The sequence below is a fragment of the Oncorhynchus kisutch genome, linkage group LG15 (assembly GCF_002021735.2).
Source record: "Oncorhynchus kisutch isolate 150728-3 linkage group LG15, Okis_V2, whole genome shotgun sequence".
In the NCBI taxonomy this organism is placed as follows: domain Eukaryota; kingdom Metazoa; phylum Chordata; class Actinopteri; order Salmoniformes; family Salmonidae; genus Oncorhynchus; species Oncorhynchus kisutch.
In genome coordinates this window covers 57774158-57794830 of record NC_034188.2, presented here as the reverse complement: position 1 = coordinate 57794830, position 20673 = coordinate 57774158, and the positions used below count along the sequence as shown (strand labels likewise).

Below are 20673 nucleotides of genomic sequence, written 5' to 3'. Positions count from 1 at the left end.
GTTTATGTCTTCACTATTATTCTACAATGTAGAAAGACCCTAAAATGAGTAGGGGTGTCCAATCTTTTATCTGGTACTGTATATGTTCAGTGTGTCAGCATAGAATATGATAGTGACATAGGCTAAGGACAGACCAGAGCTATATATACAGCCATATACAATATATATACACGAGATGTAGGCTATTGTATATGGCTGTGTGTGTATGTATGTATGTATGTATATATATATATAGCTCTGGTCTATATTTAGGCTATCATATTCTGTCACTATCATATTCTGTTCTATGCAGAAGGAACATGGACCCTGATACTTGATACCATATGGTGGTATATTCAAGACCAACATAGCACGCAGAACACATCCAATACAGGTATCAAGGTGATGCTTTAATTGACCAAGTTCCGATGATATTGTCACTCCTATCTCCTCCTTTTACAAAAGACACTAAAATTGAAACATTTTCAAAGAGTAAAAAAGTAGTAAATATTGTTCAACCGACAAGGGCTATACCAGAGAAAGCATGGCAAGTATCCAAATCATATGACGATCATAGATAAGAGACGATACATATTACTATTTACATTTAGTAACACAGACAAATGTACATATATTATAATTTATGTATACAGAGCCTTCGGAAAGTATTCAGACCCCTTGACTTTTTCCAAATTTTGTTACATTACAGCCTTATTCTAAAATTGATTAAATTTGTACAAATCCTCAGCAATCTACACACAATACCCCATAATGACAAAGCAAAAAAAGGTTAGAGTTTTGCTAATTTATAAAAAAAATACAAAACAGAAATACCTTATTTATATAAGTATTCAGACCCTTTGCCTTGAGACTCGAAATTGAGCTCATGTGCATCCGGTTTCCATTGATAATCCTTGAGATGTTTCTACAACTTGATTGGAGTCCACCTGTGGTAAATTCAATTCAAGGACATGATTTGGAAAGGCACATACCTGTCTATATATAAAGGTCCCACAATTGACAGTGCATGTCAGAGCAAAAACCAAGCCATGAGGTCGAAGGAATTGTCCATAGAGCGCAGAGACAAGAATGTGTCAAGGCACAGATCTGGGGAAGGGTACCAAAAAATTTCTGCAGCATTGAAGGTCCCCAAGAACACAGTGCCTCCATCATTCTTAAATGGAAGTTTGGAACCACCGAGACTCTTCCTAGAGCTGGTTCCCCAGACAAACTGAGCAATCGGGGGAGAAGGGCCTTGGTCAGGGAGGTGACCAAGAACCCGATAGTCACAGACAGAGCTCTAGAGTTCTTCTGTGGAGATGGGAGAACTTTCCAGAAAGACAACCATCTCTGCAGCACTCCACCAATCAGGCCTTTACGGTAGAGTGGCCAGAAGGACCCAGTCCTCAGTAAAAAGCCCGCTTGGAGTTTGCCAAAAGGCATCTAAAGGACTCTCAGAGACCATGAGAAACAAGATTCTCTGGTCTGATGAAACCTGGCACCATCCCTACGGTGAAGCATGGTGGTGGCAGAATCATGCTGTGGGCATGTTTTTCAGCGGCAGGGACTGGGAGACTAGTCAGGGTCGAGGCAAAGCTGAACGGAGCAAAGTACAGAGAGATCCTTGATGAAACCTGCTGCAGAGTGCTCAGGACCTCAGACTGGGGCAAAGGTTCACCACCCAACAGGACAACAACCCTAAGCACACAGCCAAGACAACAAGTCTCAATGTCCTTGAGTGGCCCAGCTAGATCCTGAACTTAAACCTGATCGCACATCTCTGGAGAGACATGGAAATAGCTGTGCAGCAAAGCTCCCCATCAAACCTGACATAGCTTGAAAGATCTGCAGAGAATAATGGGATTAACTCCCCAAATACAGGTGTGCCAAGCTTGTAGCGTCACATTCAAGAAGACTCGAGGCTGTAATCGCTGTCAAAAGGTGCTTCAACAAAGTACTGAGTAAAGGGTCTGAATACTTTTGTAAAATGTATTATTATTATTATTTTCAATAAATTAGCTATGTCTAAAAACCTCTTTTTGCTTTGTCATTATGGGATATTGTGTGTAGATTGATGAGGGGGGGAAACAATGTAATCCATTTTAGAATAAGGCTGGAACCTAACAAAATGTGGGAAAAGTCTAGGGGTCTGAATATTTTCGCGAAGGCACTGTATATTAAGATCTGTCATTTACAAAAATCATAATGCATTATATCACAAAACGAGAAAGGCTATCCATAACCTTGGCTTTTAACAACAATTCTCAACCCCACGTTTGGCAACATTTTGACCCAAGCAAACATTTTTTATATATATTATGTGTGTGTGTTTGGTCAATTTATGGTAGATGGTTGGGTTCTTTGGTTGTGCTAGGGACGTCTACAGCCTCTGATTGGAAGTCTCGACTGCCAGTCAGTTGCCGTGGAAACCAGGGACGTTAGTTTGATTAGTTGTGTTGCTTAGTTGGCTTCTGCTCAGAAAATCCACAGGTCCACTGTACAGCTTTGCTGTTCAGTGTTTTAAGTGAGGGCCAGGTAGTAAATTAGTGTGTGTAACAATCTATGAACTGCTATTGTCATCCCAGACTGAAAGAAAGCTTCAGAACATCAACATTTCAGAACACCATAAGAGCATCTCCTAAAGGCCTCCACATCCTAACTGCTTCAGTGGCCAAACCACTAGAACCAATCTCCAAGCCTGTTCAAGTCAGAGCTTCAAAAGTCAAAGATGTTCAATTTAATCCATAGTGATGATGGTAGATGTATCCTGACTTACATCAGACACAACACATGAAGGATCCAAACATCACAAGACATGATTTCAGGCGTCTACGGATGATGGAGAAAGACGAAACACTGACTGAGAAGATTCTTCTCAGAGTTTAGACTTAAATCCTCCACACTCCCTATCATCCTGACTCTCATAACAACAACTGCTGCCGCTGAAACCTAGAGTGGATCACACAGCTGTGCAACCAGCTGCTACTACAACCTCACAACCAGGGTGGACTAGAATCCAGAATCAGGACCTGCCCTCTCCCTCATCCTCCTCCCCTTAACCCTTCCCTCACCCAGCCCCCAGAGGCCTCATCACTGTCCCAACTGGCACGGCATTGGGTGGATTAGATCAGATGGATTTGGGGATAATCATTTTAGGCCATCTCATTCACATACAGACGAGAGCTCCCATCAGCTCTTTAACCCAAGGCTACTGACCCTGCCAGGGCCTGGTCTCTCCTCACACTGCAGGCCAGCCAGCCCTAACATAGATAGTAACACAACAACACTGGCCTTGGCCTGGCTCTCCATCTGAAGAGCTACACATCAGGCTGGGATGTTGGTCTGGGACATGCATGTTTGTTTGTTTGTGTGTGTGCACATGTGTGTGTGTTTGCTTGCCATTGTGCGTGTGTCTGGTGGTGTCCATCCATCCCCAATGACATCCTCCTCCAGTCCAGACACACACAGAACCCAGAGGGGCAGGTCAGGCTGCTACTACAGCCACACACACACACTCCCCTACTACCTCCACCCTGGAGGCTGCTGGTGTGTCATCAGGAGGGGAGGACAGAGGTCCATGGTAAATCAAAGTCACACACTCACCCCCTTCCCTCCCATCCACCCCCATTCAACCCCTAACCGAGTCACGGACGGCGCTTCGTCTTTCAGTCCCAGCCGTTGTCCTTGATCATGTGGGCCAGCTCGATGATGAACTTCCCCTCCTTGTACTTCTGACTGCTCTCAAAGGCATGCTCCTGTAGGGGAGTGTCAGGGTGGGGGAAGAGACAGGGTGAGGGAGAGAGAAGGAGGGAGAGATGGAGGGAAAGGGGAGAGAGATGGAGGGAAAGGGGAGAGAAGATTAGGCTTTTCCAGGATGAGAAACTTCACACTCATTGCCACTGAAAAGACTGTCCTCTGATTTCACCTCCAACCTTACTGAACTACGTTATATAATGGAGCATTGCAAGGAGTGCTGTAGGCCACTGCAGATTACAAATGATTACAAATGTAATCAAATGTGTTTTTACTGTACATCTCAATATCCTGTTTAGTCTTTCCTATTCAAGCAGAGAGACATTATCAGGTTTCAGGTTCTGGAATTCCACTCAGTCAAGTGCCTTTGGAACTCGACGACAGTGTAGAAACAACCGTGTCAGGGATATTAATGGACTCGCCCCACGTTTCGTTATATCTGGACAGACGTGTGAGGTATGTGTGTGTGTGAGTCATAACAACCCCCCCACCTACCCCACCCCCACACACACACATATGGGTCTGAAGGGGGGAAGTGGCAGTGACTACCAGGCATAAAGCCATGCTGATAAACGGGACAGCTGGTATGTGGAGTAGCTGTGTGTTCCACATTGACCTGCTGCTAGAAATACCACCTTTACTAAGCACTGAACATGGAGGCGCAATTATATTTCAGTGAAAATATAAAGCTGTCCACATCTATTACTAAAATATATATACACAGGGGAGCAACTGCTTTTAGAAGTGGGGGGGACAGAAGTTTTTTTTACCCAGTTGGAAAAACACTCAACAGCCCACCCGATCGCTCAGAGAAATCCGCATGGTCCTAAAGCACATCATTGCCTCGTTTTGTATCACATTCCAATTATAAAACTGGGGATGGACAAAAATGCAACTTCTGAATGCACATACATACATACATACATATATATATAATACATATATATATATATATATATATATATATGTATACACACACTGCTCAAAAAATAAAGGGAACACTGAAAAAACACAATGTAACTCCAGGTCAATCACACTTCTGTGAAATCAAACTGTCCATTTAGGAAGCAACACTAATTGACAATAAATTTCACATGGTGTTGTGCAAATGGAATAGACAGGTGGAAATTATAGGCAATTAGCAAGACACCCCCAATAAAGGAGTGGTTCTGCAGGTGGTGACCACAGACCACTTCTCAGTTCCTATGCTTCCTGGCTGATGTTTTGGCCACTTTTGAATGCTGGCGGTGCTTTCACTCTAGTGGTAGCATGAGACGGAGTCTACAACCCACACAAGTGGCTCAGGTAGTGCAGCTCATCCAGGATGGCACATCAATGCGAGCTGTGGCAAGAAGGTTTGCTGTGTCTGTCAGAGTAGTGTCCAGAGCATGGAGGCGCTACCAGGAGACAGGCCAGTACATCAGGAGACGTGGAGGAGGCCGTAGGAGGACAACAACCCAGCAGCAGGACCGCTACCTCCACCTTTGTGCAAGGAGGAGCAAAAGGAGCACTGCCAGAGCCCTGCAAAATGACCTCCAGCAGGCCACAAATGTGCATGTGTCTGATCAAAAGGTCAGAAACAGACTCCATGAGGGTGGTATGAGGGCCCGACGTCCACAGGTGGGGGTTGTGCTTACAGCCCAACACCGTGCAGGACGTTTGGCATTTGCCAGAGAACACCAAGATTGGCAAATTCGCCACTGGCGCCCTGTGCTCTTCACAGATGAAAGCAGGTTCACACTGAGCACATGTGACAGATGTGACAGTCTGGAGACGCCGTGGAGAACATTCTGCTGCCTGCAACATCCTCCAGCATGACCAGTTGGCGGTGGGTCAGTCATGGTGTGGGGTGGCATTTCTTTGGGGGGCCGCAAAGCCCTCCATGTGCTCGCCAGAGGTAGCCTGACTGCCATTAGGTACCGAGATGAGATCCTCAGACCCCTTGTGAGACCATATGCTGGTGCGGTTGGCCCTGGGTTCCTCCTAATGCAAGACAATGCTAGACCTCATGTGGCTGGAGTGTGTCAGCATTTCCTGCAAGAGGAAGGCATTGATGCTATGGACTGGCCCGCCCGTTCCCCAGACCTGAATCCAATTGAGCACATCTGGGACATCATGTCTCGCTCCATCCACCAACGCCACGTTGCACCACAGACTGTCTAGGAGTTGGCGGATGCTTTAGTCCAGGTCTGGGAGGAGATCCCCCAGGAGACCATCCGCCACCTCATCAGGAGCATGCCCAGGCGTTGTAGGGAGGTCATACAGGCACGTGGAGGCCACACACACTACTGAGCCTCATTTTCACTTGTTTTAAGGACATTACATCAAAGTTGGATCAGCCTGTAGTGTGGTTTTCCACTTTCATTTTGAGTGTGACTCCAAATCCAGACCTCCATGGGTTGATAAATTTGATTTCCATTGGTAATTTTTGTGTGATTTTGTTGTCAGCACATTCAACTATGTAAAGTAAAAAGTATTTAATAAGAATATTTCATTCATTCAGATCTAGGATGTTTTATTTTAGTGTTCCCTTTATTTTTTGAGCAGTATATATATATATATACACAGTTGAAGTTAACATACACTTAGATTGGAGTCATTAAAACTCGTTTTTCAACTACTCCACACATTTCTTGATAACAAACTACAGTTTTAGCAAGTTGGTTAGGACATCTACTTTGTGCATGACATATGTAATTTTTCCAACAATTGTTTACAGACAGATTATTTCACTTCTAATTCACTGTATCACAATTCCAGTGGGTCAGAAGTTTACATACACTATGTTGACTGTGCCTTTAAACAGCTTGGAAAATTCCAGTAAATGATGTCATGGCTTTAGAAGCTTCTGATAGGATAATTGACATCATTTGATTCAATTGGAGGTATACCTGTGGATGTACTTCAAGGCCTACCTTCAAACTCAGTGCCTCTTTTCTTGACATTGTGGGAAAATTAAAAGAAATCAGCCAAGAACTCAGAAAAAAAATTGTAGACCTCCACATGTCTGGTTCATCCTTGGGAGCAAACGTTAAACGCTTGAAGGTACCACATTCATCTGTACAAACAATAGCACGCAAGTATAAACACCATGGGACCACGCAGAAATCTCTTTAGTCTCTTAGAGATGAACGTACTTTGGTGCGAAAAGTGGGTTTATTTTGTGTTGTGTTTATGTATGGGGGTTTATCGTAGGTTTTGGGATTGTGGCTTAGTGGGGTGTTCTAGCAAAGTCTATGGTTGCCTGAGGCGGTTCTCAATCAGAGGCAGGTGATTCTTGTTGTCTCTGATTGGGAACCATATTTAGGCAGCCATATTCTTTGAGTGTTTCATGGGTGATTGTTCATGTCTCTGTGTGTGTTAGCACAAGATTGACTGTTTAGGTTTTCGCGTTACGATTGTTGTTTTTGTATTGTATGTTGTTTTTGTATTGTATGTTGTTTTTGTATTGTATGTTGTTTTTGTATTGTATGTTGTTTTTGTATTTGTATGTTTTTAGTCTTCATTAAATATGTATCAAGAATACCACGCTGCATTTTGGTCCGATCCTTGCTACACCTCTTCGTCAGAGGAGGAGATAGTAGAAAACCGTAACACAGGTACAAAAGTATCTATATCCAGAGTAAAATGAGTCCTATAACGACATAACCTGAAAGGCCGTTCTGCAAGGAAGAAGCCACTGCTCCAAAACCGCCATAAAAAGTCAGACTACGGTTTGCAAATGGCACATGGGAACAAAGAAATTACTTTTTGGAGAAATGTCCTCTGGTCTGATGAAACAAAAATATAACTGTTTGGCCATAATGACCATCGTTATGTTTGGAGGAAAAAGAGGGATGCTTGCAAGCTGAAGAACGCCATCGCAACTGTGAATCATGGGGGTGGCAGCATCATGTTGTGAGGGTGCTTTGCTGCAAGAGGGGCTGGTGCACTTCACAAAATAGATGGCTTCATGAAGAAGGAAAATTATGTGGATATATTGAAGCAACATCTCAAGACATCAGTTAGGAAGTTAAAGCTTGGTCGCAAATGGGTCTTCAAAATGGGCAATGACCCCAAGCATACTTCCAAAGTTGTGGCAAAATGGCTTAAAGACAACTAAGTCAAGGTAATGGAGTGGCCATCACAAAGCCCTGACCTCAATCCTGTAGAAATGTTGTGAGCAGAACTGAAAAAGCGTGTGCGAGCAAGGAGGCCTACAAACCTGACTCAGCAACACCAGCTCTGTCAGGAGGAAAGGGCCAAAATTCACCCAATCTATTGTGGGAAGCTTGTGGAAGGCTAACCGAAACGTTTGACCCAAGTTAAACAACTTAAAGGCAATGCTAGCAAATACTAATTGAGTGTATGTAAACTTCTGACCCACTGAGAATGTGATGAAATAAATAAAAGCTGAAATAAATCACTCTCTACTATTATTATGACATTGCACATTTTAAAAATAAAGTGGTGATCCTAACTGACCTAAGACAGGGAATTTTTACTATGATTAAAATTCAGGAATTGTGAAAAACTGAGTTTAAATGTATTTGGCTAAGGTGTATGTAAACTTCCGACTTCAACTGTGTGTATTTATATGTATATATATATATACACACGTACTCAGCAAAAAAAACTTCCTCTCACTGTCAACTGCGTTTATTTTCAGCAAACTTAACATGTGTAAATATTTGTATGAACATAAGATTCAACAACTGAGGCATAAACTGAACAAGTTCCACAGACATGTGACTAACAGAAATTTAATAATGTGTCCCTGAACAAAGGGGGGTGTCAAAATCTAAAGTAACAGTCAATGCAGCTGGTGGCCACACCAGATACTAAGTACTGCTGAGCATCTCCTCCTCATGGACTGCACCAGATTTGCCAGTTCTTGCTGTGAGATGTTACCCCACTCTTCCACCAAGGCACCTGCAAGTTCCCGGACATTTCTGGCCATGGCAGAACACTGACATTCCTGTCTTGCAGGAAATCAAGCACAGAACGAGCAGTATGGCTGGTGGCATTGTCATGCTGGAGGATCATGTCAGGATGAGCCTGCAGGAAGGGTACCACATGAGGGAGGAGGATGTCTTCCCTGTAATGCACAGCGTTGAGATTGCCTGCAATGACAACGAGCTCAGTCCGATGATGCTGTGACACACCGCCCCAGACCATGACGGACCCTCCACCTCCAAATCGAACCCTCTCCAGAGTACAGGCCTCTGTGTAACGCTCATTCCTTCGACAATAAACGCAAATCTGACCATCACCCCTGGTGAGACAAAACCGCGACTCGTCAGTGAAGAGCACTTTTTGCCAGTCCTGTCTGGTCCAGCGACGGTGGGTTTGTGCCCATAAGCGACATTGTTGCCGGTGATGTTTGGTGAGGACCTGCCTTACAACAAGCCTACAAGCCCGCAGTCCAGCCTCTCTCCGCCTATTGCGGACAGTCTGAGCACTGATGGAGGGATTGTGCGTTCCTGGTGTAACTCGGGCAGTTGTTGCCATCCCGTACCTGTCCCGCAGGTATGATGTTTGGATGTACCGATCCTGTGCAGGTGTTGTTACACGTGGTCTGTCTAGCGCTGCCTTAGGAGTCTCACAGTATGGACATTGCAATTTAATGCCTCCTTGCAGCATGCGTAAGGCACGTTCACACAGATGAGCAGGGACCGTGGGCATCTTTCTTTTGGTGTTTTTCAGAGTCAGTAGAAAGGCCACTTTAAGTGTCCTAAGTTTTCATAACTGTGACCTTAATTGCCTACCGTCTGTAAGCTGTTAGTGTCTTAACGACCGTTCCACAGGTGCATGTGTAACAGTATAATTTTAAACCGTCCCCTCGCCCATACCCGGGCTCGAACCAGGGACCCTCTGCACACATCAACAACAGTCACCCACGAAGCATCGTTACCCATCGCTCCACAAAAAGCCGCGGCCCTTGCAGAGCAAGGGGAACTACTACTTCAAGGTCTCAGAGCAAGTGACGTCACCGATTGAAACGCTATTTAGCGCACACTGCTAACTAAGCTAGCCGTTTCACATCCGTACAGGTGCATGTTCATTAATTGTTTATGGTTCATTGAACAAGCATGGGAAACGGTGTTTAAACCCTTTACAATGAAGATCTATGAAGTTATTTGGATCTTTACGAATTATCTTTGAAAGACAGGGTCATGAAAAAGGGACGTTTATTTTTTTTATTAGTTTATATATTTATTACACACACACATACACACACATACAACTAGTCAAAAGTTTAGACACCTACTCATTCAAGGGTTTTTCTTTATTTTTACTATTTTCTACATTGTAGAATAATAGAGAAGACATTACAACTATGAAATAACACATATGGACATATGGACATATTTTAGATTATTCAAGGGAGACCCCATTTTCCTTTGACAGCTTTGCACATTCTTGGCCTTCTATCAACCAGCTTCATGAGGTAGTCACCTGGAATGCAAACAGGTGTGTTGGTGTGCCATGTTAAAAGTTAATTTGTGGAATTTCTTTCCTTCTTAATGCGTTTGAGCCAATCAGTTGTGTTGTATGTAACAAGGTAGGGGTGCATAAGTCCATATTATGGCAAGAACAGCTCAAATAAGCAAAGAGAAACAACAGTCCCTCATTACTAAGACATGAAGGTCAGTCAATCCGGAAAAATTCAAAAGCTTTGAAATCTTCAAGTGCAGTTGCTAATATCATCAAGGGCTATGTTGAAACTGGCTCTCATGAGGACCGCCACAGGAAAGGAAGACCCAGAGTTACCTCTGCGGCAGAGGATAAGTTCATTAGAATTAACTGCACCTCAGATTGCAGCCCAAATAAATGCTTCACAGAGTTCAAGTAACAGACACATCAACAGTTCAGACGAGACTGCGTAAAATCAGGCCTTCATGGTCAAACTATTGCAAAGAAACCACTACTAATGGACACCAATAAGAAGAAGAGACTTGCTTGGGCCAAGAAACACGAGCAATGGACATTAGGCCGGTGGAAATCTGTCCTTTGGACTGATGAGTCCAAATTTTGGTTCCAACCTCCATGTCTTTGTGAGACGCAGAGTAGGTGAACGGATGATCTCTGCATGTGTGGTTCCCACCATGAAGCATGGAGGTGGTGGAATGGTGAGGGTGTGCTTTGCTGTTGACACTGTCTGATTCATTTAGAATTCAAGGCACACTTAACCCTCATGACTACCACAGCATTCTGCATCGATACGCCATCCCATCTGATTTGCGCTTAGTGGGACTATCATTTGTTTTTCAACAAGACAATGACCCAACACATCTCCAGGCTGTGTAAGGGCTATTTGACCAAGAAGGAGAGTGATGGAGTGCTGCATAAGATGATCTGGCCTCCACAATCACACGACCTCAACCCAATTGGGAAGGTTTGGGATGAGTTGGACCGCAGAGTGAAGGAAAAGCAGTCAACAGGTGCTCAGCATATGGAGGGAACTCCTTCAAGGCTGTTGGAAAAGCATTCCTCATGAAGCTGGTTGAGAGAATGCCAAGAATGTGCAAAGCTGTCATCAAGGCAAAGGGTGGCTCCTTTGAAGAATCTCAAAAATAACACTTGACTACATTATTCCATATGTGTATTTCATAGTTTTGATGTCTTCACTATTATTCTACAATGCAGAAAAAGGTACAAAACGAATGAGTAGGTGTGTGTCCAAAAGTTTGACTGGTAATGTGTATATATAAAACACACACAGTGCCTTCGGAAAGTATTCAGACCCCTTGACTTTTTCCACATTGTTACGTTCCAGCCTTATTCTACAAGGGATGAAGTACAAAAAAAATATCCTCTACGCAATCTACACACAATACCCCATAACGACAAAGTGAAAACAGGTTTAGATTTTTATTGCAAATTTATTAAAATAAAAAAATATACATTTTTACTTAAATATTCAGTCCCCTTTGCTATATGAGACACGAAATTGAGCTCAGATCCATCCTGTTTCCATTGATCATCCTTGAGATGTTTCTACAGCTTGATTGAAGTCCACCTGTGGTAAATTCAAATGATTTGGCATGATTTGGAAAGGCACACACCTGCCTATATAAAAAAAGGTCCCACAGTTGACAGTGCATGTCAGAGCAAAAACCAAGCCATGATGTCGAAGGAATTGTCCGTAGAGATCCGAGACACGATTGTGTCGAGGCACAGATCTAAGGAAGGGTACCAAGAAATGTCTGCAGCATTGAAGTTTGTAACCACCAAGACTCTTCCTAGAGCTGGCCACCCGGCCAAACGGAGTAATCGAGAGAGAAGGGCCTTGGTCAGGGAGGTGACCAAGAACCCGATGGTCACTGACAAAGCTCTAGAGTTCCTCTGTGGAAATGGGAGAACCTTCCAGAAAGACAACCATCTGTACGATACTCCACAAATAAGGACTTTAATGGTAGACTGGCCAGACGGAAGCCACTACTCAGTAAAAGGCACATGACAGCCCGCTTGGAGTTTGCCAAAAGGCACCATGCTGTGGGGATGTTTTTCAGTGGCAGAAACTGGGAGACTAGTCAGGATCGAGGCAAAGATGAGCGGAGCGAAGTACAGAGATCCTTGATGAAAACCCGCTCCAGAGCATTCACAACCCTCCGACTGGGGCGAAGGTTTACCTTCCAACAAGACAATGACCCTAAGCACACAACCAAGGAGTGGCTTCGGGATAAGTCTGAATGTCCTTGAGTGGCCCAGCCAGAGCCCGGACTTGAACCTGATCGAGCATTTCTGGAGAGACCTGAAAATAGCTGTGCAGCAATGCTCCCCATCCAAACTGACAGAGGTTGTGTGCTTAGGGTCGTTGTCCTGTTGGAAGGTGGACCTTCGAACCAGTTTGAGATCCTGAGCATGTTTTCATTAAGGATCTCTCTGTACTTTGCTCCCTTCATCTTTCCCTCAATCCTGACTAGTCTCCCAGTCCCTGCCGCTGAAAGACATCCTCACAGCATGATGCTGCCACCACCAGGCTTCACCGTCGGAATGGTTCCAGGTTTCCTCCAGACGTGAAGCTTGGCATTCAGGCCAAAGAGTTCAATCTTGGATTCATCAGACCAGAGACTATTGTTTCTCATGGTCTGAGAGTCTTTAGGGGCCTTTTGGCCAACTCCAAGCAGGCTGTCGTGTGTCTTTTACTGATGAGTGGCTTCTGTCTGGCCACTACCATAAAGTCCTAATTGGTGGTGCTGCAGAGATGGTTGTCCTTCTGTTAGGTTCTCCCATCTCCACAGAATAACTCCAGAGCTCAATCAGAGTGACCCTCGGGTTCTTGGTCACATCCCTGACCAAAGCCCTTCTCCCCCGATTGCTCAGTTTGGCCGGGGGGACAGCTCTAGGAAGAGTCTTGGTGGTTCCAAACTTCTTACATTTAAGAATGATGGAGGCCATTGTGTTATTGGGGACCTTCACCCTTCCCCAGATCTGTGCCTTGACACAATCCTGTCTCTGAGTTCTATGAACAATTCCTTCGACCTCATGGCTTGGTTATTGCTCTGACATGCACTGTCAACTGTGGGACCTTGTATAGACAGGTGTGTGCCTTTCCAAATCATGTCCAATCTATTGAATTTACCACAGGTGGACTTCAATCAAGCTGTAGAAACATCGCAAGCATGATCAATGGAAACAGGATGCACCTGAGCTCAATTTCGAGTCTCATAGCAGCAGGGTAGCCTAGTGGTTAGAGCTTTGAAATCCCCGTGCTGACAAGGTACAAATCTGTCGTTCTGCCCCTGAACAGGCAGTTAACCCACTGCTCCTTGGCCGTCATTGAAAATAAGAATGTGTTCTTAACTGACTTGCCTGGTTAAATAAAGGTCAAATAAATAAAAATAGCAAAGGGTCTGAATACTTATGTAAATAAGGTATGTTTTTTTATTTTTTAAATATTTTCAAACATTTCTAAAAACGTGTTCGCTTTGTGATTTAATGGGTTTTGTGTGTAGATTGAGGAAAAACATTGATGTCATCAATATTAGAATAAGGCTGTAATGTAACAAAATGTGGGAAAAGTAAAGGTGTCTGAAAACTTTCCGAAAGCACTGTATATAGGCTACATTATAAACTGGGTGGTTTGAACCCTGAATGCTGATTGGCTGACAGCCGTAATATATCAGACCGTATACCACGGGTATGACAAAACATTTGTTTTTCCTGCTCTAATTACATTGGTAACCCGTTTTTAATAGCAATAAGGCACCTCGGGGGTTTGTGATACATGGACAATATTACACGGCTATGGGCTGTGTCAAAGGCACTCCGCTTTGCATTGTCCCCAAGAACAGTCTTCAGCCATGGTATATTGGCCATATACCACACCACCTCGGGCCTTATTGCTTAATTATACAGTATATAGGCAACATGATATAGGGCCTACTTAGTCTCGATACATAAAAACAGATTTTTATTTTGAATGAATTCTAACCCTTTGTCTAATTTGTGATTGGATAAGCCGTTGTTCTTGTTCCTGGTCAAACTGGTCTTTAATCACTACAGTTCTCAGTGTGGATAGCCCAGCTCTGGTCCATCATGAATGACCACCATCTCTGAACTAGGAGAAGGAGGTCAATTTGATTGAGTACTTGGAAAATATATAGCCCTACATCATGAGAAATATGCCCCTCAGATCAAGATTGAAACTGCAAGGAATCCCTTTACTGAGTCAGCCTATGTACTGTAATGTTACACTTAAGGTAGGAAAAATAGTAAAAAAATTAAGACCAGAACTCAACCATGTCAATACGATAACATGCACTCAATTGTTCCAAAACCTTTATTAGTTCACAGCGTTTCAATCCTACAACGATCTTATATGCTAATAAAGGTATTATTAGTGATGGTAATAATGTGCCTATCCTCTCTAACTCTAGATACAGCTCTAACCTCCTCTGACACGTAAACACTCTTACACTCACATATTTCCAACCCAGAGTTGTCTTGCAGTTCTCACAGTAGATATCTGCCACAGCATGCAGCCCCGTGAGCAACACCCTCTCTTCCGCCGGCCCGCACCCCACGTTCACCCTGAGAGCGAGAGAGAGAAAGCAAGCTCATAAGCTGTTCGATTCGTAAAGGTCGCCTGTCTATAATGAGTCATAACACACCCACTCACACACTAGATATTACCCAAAAGGCACTTCATACTGAGCTAGATAGGGACCATGCTCATACAGTAGGAATGAGCATCTTCATTGTGATTGTGCTCGCGGGCTGAGGACTGGATCATGGCTGTACTGTAACTACATGCAGACACACTGATACTCACACTGAGTTGAACAAATAAGCTCTGCCTTGGCTCCCCTGGAAAGACTGCAGGAGAAGAAGATGAGTAGGTTAAAAAGGAGGAGTATCCTCAGCAGTCAGCATTAAAGCCACTTCATTGACATGATCATTGAACAGCAGGAAATATCCCAGATTTAGCCTTTAAATGAAGACTGACTGACAGACACATGTGATTTTGTACAGGTGAGGGTTGACTTTACATAGTGTAGCACATGGAAAAAGTCATATTCAAACACACAAGCTGTAGAAGTAAGATGGCGGTGAAATGAGCGACAGAGGCTCGGTACGCTCGTTTTCAGTCTGAAAGTGCAGCGTCAGCTGTAATACTAGGTCCAAGTGTGAAGGAGTCTGCCAGCAGCGCTTTAAGACAGCTGCAGCAAGCACTCAATACCTTTCTAGTTATTACAGTGCAATGCACTGAAAGTTCAAATGAATCTATAAAAACGACAGTATTTATACAGGTCATCCTTTATTTAACCAGGAAAGTCATGTTGAGATGGACATCTTTCAAGTAAGCCCTGGAACCCAACAGTAGCGTGTTCTCCCATGCACTCTCTTGGGAATGACTTGCACATTAGGGCAGTTTCCCTTACATACCTGATTCAGCTGATCACCAAACCCTTGCTTAGTAGAATCAGGGTCAAGTTCATTAGGCACAAAACAGAAGAAAACAGAGAGTGTCTATCTGGACTTGTCAAACAAGAAACAAATGTTCTGTTTTAAAACATTTGAAAACGTTTTCAGTTGTATGCCCTAATGAGCACCACCCAGGTGCTGGGCTTCAAAGTGTGACAGCCTTTAAAAAGCAACAAACCTCCTTGAAAACAGCCTATGTGGCATTGATATCAGTCAGAAACAGTTATTCTAGTGTCCAAATTGACTACAAAGTAGAAATAGGATGATTTTGGTTATGAAGGAAGTCTCATGTAAAAGGAGTTAAGAACATCCGTGAGTCACAATGGGTAAATGACGATGTCCTTTTGCCCACTAACATGGGGTGAACAGCTGCGGTGATTGCTCTGTATCCAATAGCAGCGTAGACAGTGAGACAGACCTCCCCAGCAGCTCCGACTGCTTACATAAGACAGCAGGTTGCGCATTTTTTTAACTTGAGAAATACTGCACCAAACACCTTAGTTAGATGTAGAATTGCGCAACTAAAACCTCTCTGTAAAAACGTCAAACTTAATGACATATTTCTTGAGTTATCTTAGATTCATTCTGGGGATTTTGAGGGAAGTGAAATACGCTTCTGCGTCTAGTATCTGATGAGGGACAAACATCATTAACCAAAACGTGGAATCGGTCAGGAAACACACCTCCAAGAATAAAATCTAGATTTTCTAATGAGCAACAGATAAACATGTGCCTTTAGGGGTGTTCAGTGGCTCTTTAAAGGAAATGTGGAATAGATTGAGGGAAACACTATTAGAGCAAGCAGCATTATTAGGGGATGGACGGTTGTGGTCGGTATGTTAAACAGTTAGTGTTCACCTTGGAGATGAGCTCGTCGTGGTTGGCCAGGTGCGCTCTGCAGTGGATGCAGCTGTAGGTTCGGTGGCAGCTGGGCAGGTAGGCCTGGAAGGTCTTGGAGCGCGTCATCCTGACCATCGGGTGGGGCGGGGTGGGGGGGCGGTGCAGGAAAGGGCTGCCGGCCCAGCTAGGCTCGCAGGGGAAGCACCGCAACACACAGGTAAGGGCCGTGGTGGGGGGCGGGGCGGGAGGCACACACCTGGCACAGGAGCACAGGAGATAAACACTGATGAAGGTGGTCTATAGTCGAAACCTTTTTTTTTTTTTTTCCTAATCGCTGTGTAGGTTGTTGGCAACACAGCACAAACAGATCTGGGTCCAGGATAATCCATGTGTGGATATAAAGAGATTTTAACATGAGTGCCTTGCTGCATATCATTGTCTATCTTTACACACTGTAAGATCCAAAAATCTGTTAGCCTCCATTTGTTCTCTGCATATGAATTAATGTTCAGTAGGCAAATTACTTTGCAGTGGAGCATGAATGTGTACAGTATGTAGTCTATGATAAATGAAAAATGTCAGGCATTCTATACTGAGTTAAGCATAGACTGTGATCTCATGATCATTATACTGAGACACAGTAGCCTAAAAATAATTGAACTTTAGACAGTTAACAGAAAGAGGCTTGTAAGGGAAAGGCTGTGTGCTATAAGCCTTTAAGACATCCACTTGTTTTCTGTTGGCTTCTGTCTCTGAGCCAACAGGGTGGGACCGGGGGATAAAGAGACCACTCAAAAAGGTCTTGCCCACACACACTTTAACCCCGAAGTCTTTCCTTTCTCCCTGTCATTCTAGGACAGACATGAGGATAAGCCTAAAGCAGAGTTTAGCACATATCGAAGTAGTCGCCACAATCGCCATAGACTCCAATTAGGAACAGGTTGTTACTCTAAACCAGGGTTGTGGTCAATTCCCTTTCAATTCAGTCAATTGAGGAAGTAAACTTCATTCCAATACCACATTTACCTCCTTGAAACGCATTAAGGAATATTGGAATGGGAACTTGACCTCAACCTTGCAGTAAATGAGGTTGCGATGAGGGGGCAATGAGGTTCATCTAGTCAAACAGCCTTGGTTAGAGACATGTATATCTGTTATCTGGCAGGTTCAAGGCCTGTGCTGACATAATCTTGAAATATGGAGCTAAATACAGATCTGATGTATTTAGTTACAGTTAACTGTCAAAGCAGTGATGTACTCTATGAATCCAATATGTTCTGTGGCTAATGGATAACGAGTCAACCACACTCTGTAACGGGTGGTTAGATTACCTGTCTCATGGGGATATCACACAAGCACGCCTCACCCACATAGAAACACACACGTACACAGCAGAGTTGATACATGTTGATTTGGGGAAAACAAGTATTGTGAAAGAGATGCCTTCTGACTCACTTTCCTTCCAAAGGATCCATTCCCAAGCTTTTCCAATGCATGTCAGTTACTTGAGAGATGAAATGTGAGAGGAGTTTCGTGTGCATTACAAACGGAGAGACCGCCTTGTCTGCACAAATCAATTTAGCCTTCCAAATCACCTCTATCAGTAATGATTTTCCACCCTTGATTCAGATATGGAAAATAATTTGTCCAGGTCTCTCAGTTAAGAGATATTATAAACGGAGTGATTCAAGCCCTGAATGCTGATTGGCTGACAGCCGTGGTATATCAGACCATATACCACGGGTATGACAAAACATTTATTTTTACTACTCTAATTACATTGGTAACCAGTTTATTATAGCAATAAGGCACCTCAGGGGTTTGTGATATATGGCCAATACACCACAGCTAAGGGCTGTTCTTATACACGTTGCAACACGGAGTGCCTGGATACAGCCCTAAGCCGTGGTCTATTGACCATATACCACACCTCCTCTGGCCTTATTGCTTAATTACGTCTCCATGTGACATATGCACAGAAAGAGAGTAACAGATATAGAAATAGCAGGTGAATATAGTCACTTGTATCTAACATTTTATAGTTTAACTCATCTGTTGCACTGGTTGTTTCTTAGGTGAGAGGCTGACTGACCCTTTGAAGAATCCTCCACTCATTTTCATAAACCAGATCATCTTTTGATGCGCTCATCTAGAAAAGGATCTCGTTCAAGACCCATAAATTAGTTTGTAGACTAAATGTATCCACTAGAACGACAACACAGCAAGCGGAGACACTACCCTGCTTTGCACCAAAGCCTCTTTGTTTCATGTCACAGAAGAAAATCTAAGACAGCTATGAATAAGTCCAAAAGACTAACCCGGACCCGGTCAAATAATTCTCCAAAGATAACAGGGATGGGATCCGCCAATGCTGTCTGAGCTTGCAAAAACTGCTGCCGTGTTTTTCTGACATCATCATAATCACCTTCTCCTGTTTCTGTCTGCCCCTCAGCCTCGCCCCTGAAGGCTGATGTTCTGAGCTGTCTGGTATTGGTATAGTCTGGGTGCCACACTACATGCCACATCACTTACCAGCCAAAAGGTCCTCGCTGGTATAAAAACAACAACCTTGCTTACGTAACCGGAGAGGAGCTGCTGCGGTCGCTCTGTCGTACAGAGAGGGACGATGATCGTGATAGCAGCCAGGGGACAGAGAGACAGAGAGAAAGAGAGCGAGACTGATGGACGGACTGGGGAGCATGCGTCCTTGTGTTTGCGGCCCTAGTTGTCCTTCATAGCACACAGCCCCACAGCTCCAATAGGAGGCTTTATGTGGTTTCCGCTCTCTCTCTCATTCAGTGGCAACAGACAGCATAGTGATGCGTTACATCACTGACAGCAACTGACCGAATCTCAAATCCCCTTATCTGATCATGTGTCCATGTGTGTGTGTGTGTGTGTTTGTGTGTGTGTGTGTCTGATTGGGGGGGCTTGTGTATTTGCACATATGAATCTGGTCAGAGACAGTGGCTGTCTGGATCACAGTATATAGGGCAGACCTTTAGCCACCACAGTTTGTGGGGATGCCTCGGTTTGGCAATGCAAGGAAGTTGATTCAACATACACACACCCGTGTAGGCACATACACACCTTGTTCATGAGTGTGTTACAAGATCCAAAATTATGTCTTGTGTGTAGAGTAACATGTGATTATTTGAGACAACATCTGTCTTTACATTATGATGCATAAAAAGTATTTACTCAGCATTGGCTTTTAGCGTCACACTTTGAACAGTCCTATAGAGGAGTTGAAGTGCTATGTTAAGGCAACACGAGTCTATTAGCGCCAGTTGTCTATAGGATACATGCAAATAAATAATTTGACAACGGTCAACTAGAGGATTAGGCTACAGCGATTCAACACCCAACACAGAAGCAATAATAAACATGACGTAGACATGCTCACTGGCATAGCACACACCGCCACAGACCCAGGGTTGCTATTCCACCGGAGGTCGGGTCCCCCAGATAGCATGATTCTTTTTTGAATTACATAAAATGAGTTTAAAAAGTTCAACATTGTCTCTCAGCCTCATGGAAAAATGTATAGACTAGCTGGAAATTAGCTCGAAAACAGCACCATTTTGCCAGCCTCGTGCCAAAATGTGTAAAATAGCATGAGATTAGCTATAAAACTGCAAATATACCTTGCGCTACACCAATACATATGATGATATTGTCAGCAGGCAGTATTATGATCACGCACTCGATGTTCTCATATCGTATTTCTGCCTGCGGCTGCTGGTGGCGCAGGATCAGGCCACGCGTAACGTGTAATAATAATAACAACCAGCTCCACTGCAGATCTCGCCATCCCATCCATGCCCGCAACATAAACAACCAGCTTGCAACATTCTGAACTACAATGGGCAATTCAATTAAAACAGCATATTCAACCATTTATATATATATATATATATATGCAAGGATTTACATATATATGCAAGGATTTACCTTTGAATATATGAAAAATATGTTGATCACTTAAAAAATTCGCGCCTCCTCGTTTTCCTCGTAGCAAAGCCAAACCTAAATCCGTCTTTGCATTTCTTTCTAGGTAAATTTCCTCTCCAGCCCTGGCAATCGTGCAGACGCAATGTTTTTAAGCGCGCAGTTCCCAGGCCGAGTTTGACGTAATTACAGAGAACCACATTGTACTTCGGCTGGAGACAAATTGACAGCCGAGTC

The 20673-nt window shown here is 43.7% G+C and overlaps 1 protein-coding gene across 2 annotated transcripts; it reads right to left on the bottom strand.

Moving 5' to 3' along the window:
• Window positions 1–1624: 1624 nt before the first annotated feature.
• LOC109905580 (protein yippee-like 2) lies at window positions 1625–20630 on the bottom strand. Of its 2 annotated transcripts, none has more exons than XM_020503030.2 (5): window positions 20440–20630; window positions 16504–16741; window positions 14993–15036; window positions 14643–14751; window positions 1625–3734 (listed from the first exon to the last, which is right to left on the bottom strand). In XM_020503030.2, the coding sequence occupies exons 2-5, from the start codon at window positions 16618–16620 to the stop codon at window positions 3645–3647; spliced, it is 360 nt and encodes a 119-aa protein (XP_020358619.1). In that variant the 5' UTR covers window positions 16621–16741; window positions 20440–20630; the 3' UTR covers window positions 1625–3644. The 2 variants fall into 2 exon arrangements, with proteins under 2 accessions (XP_020358619.1, XP_020358620.1); XM_020503031.2 differs by lacking the exon at window positions 20440–20630 and adding an exon at window positions 19018–19420.
• Window positions 20631–20673: the final 43 nt, after the last annotated feature.

Excerpts from the sequence above, each read along its gene's own strand:
- LOC109905580 (XM_020503030.2), bottom strand. The coding sequence starts at position 16,620 with ATGGTCAGGATGACGCGCTCCAAGACCTTCCAGGCCTACCTGCCCAGC. Across the intron at positions 15,037-16,503 it reads ACGACGAGCTCATCTCCAAG|TCTTTCCAGGGGAGCCAAGG; the intron begins GTGAACACTAAC and ends CTTCTCCTGCAG. Across the intron at positions 14,752-14,992 it reads GCTTATTTGTTCAACTCAGT|GGTGAACGTGGGGTGCGGGC; the intron begins GTGAGTATCAGT and ends TCTCGCTCTCAG.